The 11,434-nt window shown below is 56.9% G+C and overlaps 1 protein-coding gene across 9 annotated transcripts in view; it reads left to right on the forward strand.

Moving 5' to 3' along the window:
• MAPT (microtubule-associated protein tau) overlaps positions 1–11,434 on the forward strand; it is an 87,623-nt gene that overhangs the window by 55,108 nt on the left and 21,081 nt on the right. For 6 of the 9 annotated variants that reach the window (XM_014531931.1, XM_014531944.1, XM_014531940.1 and 3 more), the window contains 3 exons: positions 3,926–3,981; positions 7,927–8,059; positions 11,374–11,434. In XM_014531931.1, coding sequence (XP_014387417.1) covers positions 3,926–3,981; positions 7,927–8,059; positions 11,374–11,434 — 250 coding nt within the window. Of the gene's footprint in view, positions 1–481; positions 1,301–3,925; positions 3,982–6,684; positions 6,883–7,926; positions 8,060–9,308; positions 9,363–11,373 lie in introns of all 9 variants that reach the window. The other 3 variants (XM_014531928.1, XM_014531937.1, XM_014531958.1) reach the window with 2 other exon arrangements.

Consider the following 11,434-nt stretch of genomic DNA (forward strand, 5'->3'; position numbering starts at 1 on the left):
ATAGACCGAGAGAGCTTTCATTCCAAGCAGACCAAAGCAACGAGGGTGAGCGCAGCGCGTGCGGGCTTGTGATGTCGTTTAAATGTCCTTTTCTTATTGCAACAAATAAGTGTGCTCCCTCTTAAACAATCAATGAGCCCTTGCTAACCTTTTGCCACCGCTGCCTCTTCAAACCCAGAGGAGTTGAGAGTTCCCGGTCAGCAGAGGGAGGTGCCCGAGAGGCCCCTGGCCGATGGACTTAGCTCTCAGGTTCAGCCTGGACACGGCAGAGAAGCTTCTGGGGTCTCCGTGCTGCCTCAGGGAGAGAAACAGCCAGAAGTCCAAGTCTCTCACCATCCTCAGCATCATCCCATCTGCCCACCGCCTCTTCCAACAGGAGGCCTTCGGGAGCCCCTCCAGGAGTGGGGACCAAAGCCAGGGGCCCGGGCCGAGGAGGCCCCGGCATTCCCGGAGCCCAGCTCCCCTGGGCATCTGCAGACAGAGGCGGTCCAGGAAGGCGTCCTCAAAGAGCCGAGGCGTCATGGAGATGCGGCCACGGGCCTGAGGACCCCGGGTCTGACCCGCCAGCACATGCCCGACGTACCTGGGGCTCCCATCCTGCCTGAGGGCCCCAGAGAAGCCGCGGACCCGCCCTTGGGGACAGAACCCGAGGACACAGTGGGAAGTCGCTGTGGCCTGGGGCTGCTGGAGCACCAGCCTTTGGGAGGCCTGCGCCAGGAGGGGCCGCCTCTGAAGGGGCATCAGGGCAAAGAGAGGCTGGGGGGTGAGGAGGTGGATGAAGACCGCGACATCGACGAGTCCTCGCCCCAGGACTCCCCTCCCTCCCAGGATTCTCCTCCCTCCCAGGTCTCCCCTCCCTCCCAGGTCTCCCCAGGTCTGCAGAGCTCCCCAACCCGAGGCGGGCCAGCCCCCCAGACAGTTTCTAGAGAAGCCACTGGCACCCCCGGTTTCCCAGCTGAGGGTGCCATCCCCCTCCGTGTCGATTTCCTCCCCAAAGTTTGCACAGAGCCCCAGGCCGCAGAGCCTGAGGGGCCCAGCGCGGGGCCTGTGGAAGGGCATGACGGGCCCCCCGAGTTCACGTTCCACGTGGAAATCAAAGCCAACGTGCAGAAGGAGCAGGGAGGCTCCCAGGTGGATGTGGGAGGGGCTGCCCCTCCGGGGGCCCCTGGAGAGGATTCAGAGCCCCTGAGCCCCTCTGAGGGAGAGGACACAAAAAAGACTGACCTTCGAGAACCACCTGAAAAGCAGCCTGCGGCTGGGCTGCCCGGGAAGCCCGCCAGCCGGGTCCCTCAACTCAAAGGTCTGTGTCAAGAGCCCCTGAGCTGCTTCCGGAACCCCGTGTGCCACCCAGGCTGCGGGCACTGCCACTGAGCTTCTGGCCCCCGTGACTCCTGCCGCTTCCAGGTTCCCAGGCACAGCCCCTAAGCGGACCGCCTGGGTCCCACCGCTCACCCTCCCGTGGCCTCCTCCTGCCCTCAGGCCCTGGACGCACGTGCCCCCCTCACGCTTGCCCGCCGTTCTGCATGTCACCAACACCCCCGCCCAGCGCTTCCTGCCCTGTTCAGTCCCCCGGCCACTTGGTTTATCCGCACAGTCCACCAGCCCACGGGAGGTTGGTGGGCCGCACTCCAGAGAGGGTAACAGCTGCTCCGACTTTTGAGGGCCTATCGTGCGCCTTAAATGTATAGCCTAGAACCCTCCCGGCCCTCCCAAGTGGGTGTCATTAGCCCCACTTGGCAGATGAGAACACTGAGGCTCAAGGAGGCAAAGTAACTCACTGAAGGTTACCAAGTCGCAAATGGCCAAGCCAGGTTCAGAATCCAGGTAGGTCTGCTCGGGAAGGAAGCTCTTCCTTGTACACCACAGTGACTTCCAGAAGGTTCTGGAGCGACACCTCCTAGCCCAGAGACGCAGAGGGCACGAGCCCGCCTCCTGCTGCTCTTGTCAGTGGACAATGCATCACGCGCGGCAGGTGACACACACAAGCGCTCGGAGGTGGCCAACAGCCCACACTGAGCCAATGACACAACGACCCCACCCACACCCACCCCGCAGGAGGGACAATGAGCAGGAACAAAATGTTCCTGTTCAAAGCACCCCCCTTCCTGAGCCCTAGGAAGCAAGACCACAGTCGCCCTATGGGGGCTGGAGAGATGGGAGGGGCGGTTCCCAAGTGTCGAGGTCTCTGTATCCTGTCAGGGAGGGGACAGTGTACAACCCAAGGCGGCTTCCTGGCCACGTCAGGGGCATCCGTACATTTAGGGCCCTGAGCATTTTAGGGTTATTTTCAGGGTTCAGACATGGATGCTACTGAAGCTGTCAATGGCAAACATCTGTTAAGTTTTTATTAGATCCTGCATGTCAAGAAAACTTGGAAATGTTGTCGATAAAGGAAGCTGTATTTAAAATTTAAAACAGAGGCTGGTGCCATTTTGGAGCTCAACCCATCTGGTATCCAGATGACCTAATAAATTTATAATCCCTTAAAAGTTAAAACAGAAAAAAAATCCTGTGTCCATTTTAAAATATCCTAAGTTCCAAAATAGTAGGAGGCAAATAACTGTGGCTTGACACCTTACAACACCGCTTCCTGAAAACGGTGTTTTATAGAATCCTGGTCCACTGGATGCTGACAGGTGTGTCCATGGTCCAGTCAGCTTAGACTAAACAAAGTTAAATAGGGTTTGCTGGTGCAGGACTTGCCCGAGTCTTTAATAATCTAATGCACATGTTGACCCTCTGAGAAGGACCCATTGTATGAATTCCCCCAAAGTTATTTGATCTCATCTGCTTACATCTCCTGGAAGAGGGCCTGTTCAGTAGTCCCCCAATTTGGGAAATGCTGATCTAGCAGACGCATTGGTTGTGACATGCATGATGGTTGATGTGGGCAAAGGCTGTGAACCAGGTCCTGGACCCTGGCTAAGAGTCTCAGGGTGGGCTCAGGAACCTGCATTTTAGTAACCTCTCCTGGCGATTCATCACGGTAAAGTCTGAAAACCTCTGGGCCAGCTCATCAATGCTGGTCACTCTAAAAACCCAGTCTCCCTTAGCCAGTGAGCACCTCCAAGAGGCCCCATTGTCCTTGGGGTGAGGGGACTGCAATATTGAAATCAAAGACAAATCTATAATCAATCTTCAACAATGAATGTCAGTAGAAGGAGAAGGTCAGGCAGAGGTGACCCTGGTAGACCAGTAGACTGGTTTCACCAAGGGGTGTGGCTTTCTAAACACAAAAGCGGTCAATGATTTAGTCCTAAAATCCAGAGGTTCATCTGTAGGATGTTCGATGGTAACCAGCTATGAGCTAATTTGGGGAAATTCAAGGATTAACCCCTTGGGAGGGCCACCAGGTGGTGAGAAGACCCTCCAGGGCTGGGTCATTTGCGGGTTGGGCTCATTGGAGAACAGCTGGGCTGGTGCCCAAAGCCCCCATTAGTGAGGGGCTGGCCCTGACCCTTGAGTGACAGCATGAGCAGGGGTCCTTCAGGGGACAGAGCCTGGCTGAGCTGCCCCATCGGTGGCCCTGGGACTTCCAAGTGCCCCTCCTTGGAGAGGAGTTGGCCGCAGCTGGGGGGGACTGGCCCAGGCAAAGGCAGGAAGGGAGCCCGTGAGAGGCAGAGCCTGCCTTCCCTGTGCCAACGTGTGCCCGGAAGTTGCCTCTGCATCCCCTCTGCATGTCCCCACCCTCGGCCAGCCTGCTGCCCTCGTCAGGGTGCGCCAAGCAATGACCCCAGCGTGCTGTGTTGATACTAACAGCGAGAGACCTAACAGGTTCCAGGGGAGAGAAAACCAGTGGTTCCCACTGAGCCCACCTGAGCAGAGCACGTGGCACCACCCTGAGAAAGAGGCCTAACGGCCCCAGGCCCCGTCCAGGAGCCGTGCAAATGGGTGTAACGTCCATTCTCGTTTTATATTTCCTCAGCTCGCATGGTCAGCAAAGGCAAAGACGGGGCTGGCACCGACGACAAGAAAACCAAGGTAAGCGGCCGAAACCACGGAGCTGTCTGCCGCCGAGTCTACCAAGAAGCCGTGCTTTATATCTGAATTAGTTTTTATGTACAATGTGTCTGTATACGTGTCACTGAGGTACAACTGCCATTCCCAGCGCTTGTTTTTACGCCAACGTAAAACTCCCGCGTTTACCCCTGTTGCTACCTGTGCCAGGGCCGGGCAGTCGGCAGGCTCGGAGCCCTGCTCCTAGGTGCCATCCGTTAGCCTAGTTAAATGAGGTGTTCACGGGACATGAAGGTACGTTTGACTTTTCTGAATTTTGTACATCTTACCCTTCTCGCTGCAGGTCTGGGCTCAAAAACATATGTATATATACACACACATACTTTAGATAGAAAAATATCATTTCCTTGGGGGCTGAGGGAGTGTTGAGCAAGGACGTGATCCCCAACCTAAGGTGGAGGGTTCCGGGAAAGCCCTAGGAGAGCGGGCCTACAAAGGAGCAAAGACTGGGAAGAGAGGCCTCGTGCCTTCCAAGAACTCTAAGCAGCTTGGCTTGGTGGCTGCAGAGCTGGAGGGGGGGTGGGGGTGCGGCTGGCAGAGGAGGGAAGCCTGGCACACACCTTGAATGCTAAGTGGACAAGTGTGGCGGCCGTGGCGCAGTAGATGCCGCTTCACATCTTGCCAAGGCAGTGATTTGATCGTGTGCTGTCATTAGTCTTCGGAAACGAACCCCAGGATCAGTAAGAGAAGCAGCCTGCTGCCCCCCACCCGCCCACCAGCACTGCACCCAGGACTTCCCATCAGTTGGAGTTACTCCCCTCAGTGACTTTGCACTCCTGTAACTGCACAGCAGTGTTTTCCCAGGAAAATCCCACCATGGCCCTAGACCAGTGATGGCAAACCTTTTGAGCTCGGCATGTCAGCATTTTGAAAAACCCTAACTTAACTCTGGTGCCGTGTCACATATAGAAATTTTTTGATATTTGCAACCATAGTAAAACAAAGATTTATATTTTTGATATTTATTTTATATATTTAAATGCCATTTAACAAAGAAAAATCAACCAAAAAATGAGTTCGCGTGTCACCTCTGACACCCGTGTCATAGGTTCGCCATCACTGCCCTAGACGAAGACCTGTTTTTCTTAAAGGTGCCTAAAATTCCTGTTATCAATTCCGCCTGAAAGGCCTGGGTCTTCATCAGCCCCGGAGCCCTGATGGAGCCCCCAGGTGCAAAATGGTAGCGTGTTGAGGGCCACTCCCCAAAGCGCTGTCCTGTAGGAAGTCAGGGTTCCCCATCACAAGATCCTGTGAGTCAGCTGAGGGTCCTGCAGAGACTTGGGGGATGGGGCTCTGCCCTCGGTGCTTGAAGCAGTAGCCATAGCTGCTTGCCAATCATGACCCCAGCCTCATGCATTCACTCATTCATTCATTCATTCATTCATTCCCACACATGGTACAGCGTCCCTGCCCTAGAGTTGCTCATAGCGAGGGGTCAGGTCTCTCAGAAACCTTGGTAGGGAGAGCGCTGCCTGTGCATCTGGGGAAGGAGGCGTTGCCAGTACCCACCTCCGGCTTTTCTTCCTTTTCACCAGCCCCAGGACCTCAGCTCGCATCCCTCCCCTCACTCCTCCTCCATCCCTTGGGCCGTCCTCCTCGCTGAGGCTTCCGTGGGGAATGCAAGGGCGATGAGGAACAAACCCCAGAAACCAGTAAAATCTCTGTCAGGACCTGCCCTGTCATCGCTCAGCCCTATCTCTCGACTGGTCCTCCAGGGTTTATTCCTGAAAGTGTAGCCCCTCCTCCCCCAGGGCCACACACCCTGGTCAAAGTCCCCCCAAGGCATTAGGACAAACCACAGGTGCCAGCCACACATCCGTCAAGTGCAGCTGCCTCTGTGAGGTAATCCGGCTCTCAATCACCTGTCCCATGGGCCACCCGCCCACCCAGGCTTTTCCTTAAGTGGCCCACGTTCCAGAGGAAACATGGGCCAGATTAGGGTTCACCAGATCGAGTTCAGTTCTATTGCAGATTTTATTCAGAAAGTGTGTGTGTGTGTGTGTGTGTGTGTGTGTGTGAGAGAGAGAGAGAGAGAGAGAGAGCGCGCGCTAAGTGGTGTCGGGCAGAATCTTTGAGACTGAGAACCGGCACAGCCCTGATTGTAGCGGTACCAACCTGTCAGCGAGGGGAAGGGCGCCAGGGGTGAGCAGGCCAGCCTGGCTCCGCACCTGGAATTGGGCAGACGGTGGGGCAGGTCGGACGCAGGACACACTGCAGAAGTTTTATTGAGAAACATCCTAGAATCATCTACTTTGGTGATCTCCACCAACTTTTTGGACATGAAACACCTGTAAATCCAAAAAATCTCCAAAGTGGGGAGCGAGGGGGGAGGACGGGCACAAAAAAAATCCAATGGGATCAAGACAGAACGTTCTAGAACTTCTCTCCATTTTTCGGCTTCTCTTGTAAAAGTCCTGTCACATGTGCGTTCTATAATGCACTGCATATATTGGCGTCATGGCATAGCGTTGGCCGAGTCCATGAGGGCGCACGTCCGCACCTGTTCTGGCCGATGACGGCAGCCAAGGGTACATGATCCAAACAGGTGGAGATCCCCGCCGTAGACCGTTACCTGCCTTCTTTATGTTTAGTTACTGTCTTTTTCAGTTTGTTTCCCTCCCCCATGTGCTGACTTTTATTTTGATTTTATTTATGTTTGTGTTTAAGACATCCACACCTTCCTCTGCTAAAACCCTGAACAGTAGGCCCTGCCTTAGCCCCAAAGGCCCCCCTCCTGGTAGCTCAGACCCTTTGATCAAACCCTCCAGCCCTGCCGTGTGCCCAGAGCCATCCTCCTCTCCTAAACACGTCTCTTCTGTCACGCCCCGAACTGGCGGTTCTGGAGCAAAGGAGATGAAAGTCAAGGTAAGGAAAAACGCCTCCGCAAAGAACCAGGCTGCTCTCGTGTGGTTTTCCAATGTGTGTCTCTTTTAGCCGAAAAGACCTTCTTCAGATCAGCTCTTACCTAGAAGCGCCGCATAGAACAGTTGAAATGGGGATGGGACCTTGGCACCATCCTTCTAAGCTCCCTTAGTGCCTCATAGCAGCAGCCCCCAGGCACCTGCCGGGACCCCGCTGTGAAGTCGCCGCTCTAGCGGGGCTCCCCTGTCCACTCCCAGTTGGGGAACTGGAGTGCTTCCAGATTGCCCTCTCGGGCTGGATACCAGCCTCGCTGGGTGGGCAGCAACGCCTGACCCGCTAGTTGACTCCCTCCTGAGCCATCGTTAGGTCCTTGGTGAATGCAGTGTCTTTTCTGAGTCATGAGTCAGGGTCATCGACTGGGTAACCGAGCCCGGGCACTGCCAGCTGGCTGTGCTGGTGCCCTGCTCAGCCTCGGGCCAGTTTGCTAATCGATGCTGTGTTCACCCACCACGGGCTCTTAGCGCATCTAAGGAGTCGCTGAAACCCAGGGCTGCTTGTGAGAGAACAGAAGAGTCTGACTTAGCTCTGGAGCACTCTCGGTCAAGTTCAACAAACAGGGTCCTCACGGGCCTCTGGTGAAACCAGCCACCACCAGTCAGATCCCTGAGGAGAGGCAGAGAACGGGTGTCCACACGGGAATGGTCTGATGTCCTGCCTGCTGAGTGGCCCTGGTGGAGAGTGAGCCTGAGCGTCACTATCAGCTCCATGGCCGTTCATGCCGCACATTAGCGCAGCTCACGCTGATAATGCACCTGAACGTTCCCCCAGGAGGAAACGTGTTCGGAGTGCTTGGCGTTTGGGTGGGGCTGTGGGTTTGTGTGCCCAGCAAACCCTTGTGATTGTAGGAGACATTCGTTGCATCGTGTAGGCAAAGGGTCACCCCACCCGTAGCCTCATTTAGAGTCAAAGTGGTTAAGTGGCATCGACGCCAAGTAACAATGTCCTTTCTCAACCGTAAAAACCACGCTACCATGCTTCGGTTTACAGGGGGCAGACACTAAAACTGGAACCAAGATTGCCACACCCCGGGGAGCGGCCCCTCCAGGCCAGAAAGGCCCGGCCAATGCCACCAGGATTCCAGCAAAAACGACGCCGTCCCCAAAGACCCCGCCAGGCACGGGTAAGAACCTTCTCTAGAACCCAACCCTCGTCTCCGAACTGGCCCTGACAGTTCATGCCCCTGATGGCTCCGCGATGCCTTCTGCTCGCTAAGCACTGGATTGTGCATTTTCTTTTCCGCCTTCTTGACAATTCTCTTAGTTAGATATTGCATCCCCACCTTTTATCCATGAAGGTGTCAAGCTCAGAGTTTGCACAGCTGCGTCTACCAGCTCGTTGGAAGCAGGAGGAGAATGAGCCGCATGGTAACAAGGGGCAGAAAGGGGGCTTCTCTGAGCTTCTCTTGACCCCCACCCAGTTCAGGGCCTCTGGGAGGTGTTTTGACGGCCACCCAGACATGTCACTATGCGTGACCTCACACAGGGCGCGGCCTCTGCCCAGCCTCACTTGCTGGGGTGTTGGGGATCCTCTGACAGAAGCCAGAGGTTTTCACTGATCAGCTGCAGGCTGTCTGTCCTACGCTCCTGGGAGTGAACCCGGTCGGTTCAGGAGCAGGACAGGCTCCCGTAGAGCGATTTTGCTTCCGGCGGTGCTTTCAGAGGCGTAGCTCTCTTTGGGGACGGGGAGAGCCAGGCTTAGGCCCCTCTCCCAGGAAACATGTTCCAGGCAACTGGGTTTCGATGCTGCACAAGTCAGGGGGCGCTGGCCTGTGCTGGCTCCGGGGAGATGCTCGGGAGCCGGTGGGTCTTGTACGGCTGCGCGTGAGCCTGGCCTGGTCCAATGACACCTCTGCTGCCATTGGCCGGGGTGGCAGCTCAGAGCCCTTCGCCAGCGGCAGGCTTCTGCGTGGCGTCTAGCCTGAGTCTGCCCTCGGGCGATGCCTACAAGGACGGCGCGCATTAAGGCGCGCTGGTTTGGTTTTCCATGCAGTGTTTTCCTCGTGTATGTGATGCCTATGCTATGGGGTCAGTGAGGAATTGTGACTGGATCTGCATACGACTTTGCATGTGCTCTTTGTCACTTCACACGATGCAGTTGGCTCACACGACTGGAGCCACAACTGGAAGCACGAACGTGCATCTCTCCTTGGCTCTCACCTGCTCTCGGGTGGCCGCCTGCAGGTGGACAGAGCACCCCGTGGGCCCCTTGACCTTGTTTCCTGACAGACAGGCCCCTGCTCCCTGGACGCCGTCCCTGCCTCCCACCTCAGCCCCTCGGCCTGGCTGGGCGCCCACGGCCCGGAGAAGAGCTCCTCAGGCCCCATTTCCGCCTGATTGTAACGAGGCTTCCTGTGGATTTTTCTTTTTAAGCTACCAAGCAAGTGCAGAGAAAACCACCCCCCGCGGGGCCAAAGCCTGAGCGAGGTAACGCGCCTGCTCCGCCAGGGGTCACCCCCTCTGTGTGTGGCTGTTTGTCGGCTTTGGTGTTTAGAGCTGGAGGACCCGCTTCTGAAACCGTGGTTTCACACGCTGAGCCTGGACGGGGACAGTCAGGATTCCCGCTCCTCCGCTGGCATGTGGTTTGATGAGCCGTGCGCGTCCGAGGGAGCTTTCTAATCCTGTGTGTTCTCATTTCCTGCCTGGGAGGGCTGGGTGGGGCAGGGGAGCGCGTGCCTCAGGCTGCCTGTGGCTGCTGGAGGTGTGCACGGTCCCTAACCCAGGTCTGCGTGTGACGTTCCCTCTGGCGTTTATCACACGTGGTCTGCACAGCCTGTGAGGCCGGCCCGTCCCTGCTCTGGACGCTTTTACCTGTCACCACATCCCGTCTTCACACACAGCACTGGGGGCTGTGACACATCCCCCCCTTTCAGATGCGGACACAGGCTCAGGGGTCACTCCGCAATTAGGTGGCACAGAAAGGATGTGAAGCCATCGCCAAGTCTGGCCTTGTGCATGGAGGCAGGAGGGGAGGGCAGGGCAGGGCAGAGTGGGTGGGGATGGCCTAGGTCAGTGATGGCGAACCTTTTGAGCTCGGCGTGTCAGCATTTTGAAAAACCCTAACTTAACTCTGGTGCCGTGTCACATATAGAAATTTTTTGATATTTGCAACCATAGTAAAACAGATTTATATTTTTGACATTTATTTTATATATTTAAATGCCATTTATCAAAGAAAAATCAACCAAAAAAATGAGTTCGCGTGTCACCTCTGACACGCGTGTCATAGGTTCGCCATCACTGGCCTAGAGGCAGAGACGGGGGTTGCGGGGGTTCTTAGGTGGAAAAGGAGAAAAGGCTTCGTTTGTCCTGTTGCCACAGAAGTTGACTTTAGGGTTCACAGCAGACGATCACACTCTAGGAAGGACCTGGCTTACTCCCCCCTGGACAAGTGCCTCAGAGCTGAAGGAAGCTAAGCCTCGGCCCCGGGGGCACAGCATGGGGCCCAGTGGCTCTCAGACCCGGCTGCTCAGGAATCACAGGGGAGCTTGGGAGCAGCAGCTTGCAGGCCCCACCCCTAGAGATTCTGTCACGTCAGGTGTGGGCAGGGCCGGGAACCTGCCTCTTACAGCTCCCACTCCCCCTCACAGGTCTAGAGACTGACGCAGGGGCCCTGGGCCACACTAGGAGAACCACTGAACCACGGGGCAGATGGAACAGTAAACGACTGGAGGGCAGTGGGGCGCGGGGTGCAGGTCAGGGAGCACCGGGTAGCGGCCCCCGGGGGAGGACGGTCCCAGCAGCCTTCCCGGAGGGTGTGACAGGTGCACTGGCATTTGCCCTGCATCGTGGGGAAGGGCGGGAACCGCAGGGCAGGGACCGGGCTGGGCATGGCTTGTCTGGAGAGCGAGGGACAGGTGGGCATGAAGCAGGCATAGTGTCTGGAGCCGGGGAGGCTGCGGAGGCTCTGGTGGGAGAGGGGCCCTGAACTTGCTCAGCAGCTTAACATTCACCCTGTGGGGAAAGGGTCTCAAGGGTCCAGACGAGGTGGCCCTGGGTCCTGCCCTGGCATCGCCCTTGCTCAGGGCCAAGGCCACCTGGCATCGCACTGGAGTTTCTGAAGCCCATGCACACACATGGCCGCCCGGCTCCTCACTGCGGGCTTTATCCCTGTGCTCGGTTTTGAGGTGAGGCCCGAACTCAGGGGCATGTGGCTTGTCAGAGACCACACAGCTAGTTGGGGTCCCACCTCTCCACCCCAGGGCCCTGGGGCAGAACCGGCTCCCTCTCTGGGAAGGGGTACTGTCTCTTGCCCTCAGCGACAAGGCCAGGAAGGAAAGACACGGATGAGCTCAAGGGCAGCCCCCTGAGCTCCCGGCCTTTCCCACCTGCCTCATCCAGCCCTGAGCCCGGGGTGGGCCCTCGGGACAGGCAGCCCCGGGCCTGGGCCAAGTGGCGGCCATTCCGAGTTCTGGCCTCACTCCCTCCTCTCTTCCAGGTGAATCTGGGAAATCTGGGGATCGCAGTGGCTACAGCAGCCCCGGCTCCCCGGGCACCCC

This window comes from Myotis brandtii, unplaced genomic scaffold, assembly GCF_000412655.1.
Source record: "Myotis brandtii unplaced genomic scaffold, ASM41265v1 scaffold120, whole genome shotgun sequence".
NCBI lineage: Eukaryota > Metazoa > Chordata > Mammalia > Chiroptera > Vespertilionidae > Myotis > Myotis brandtii.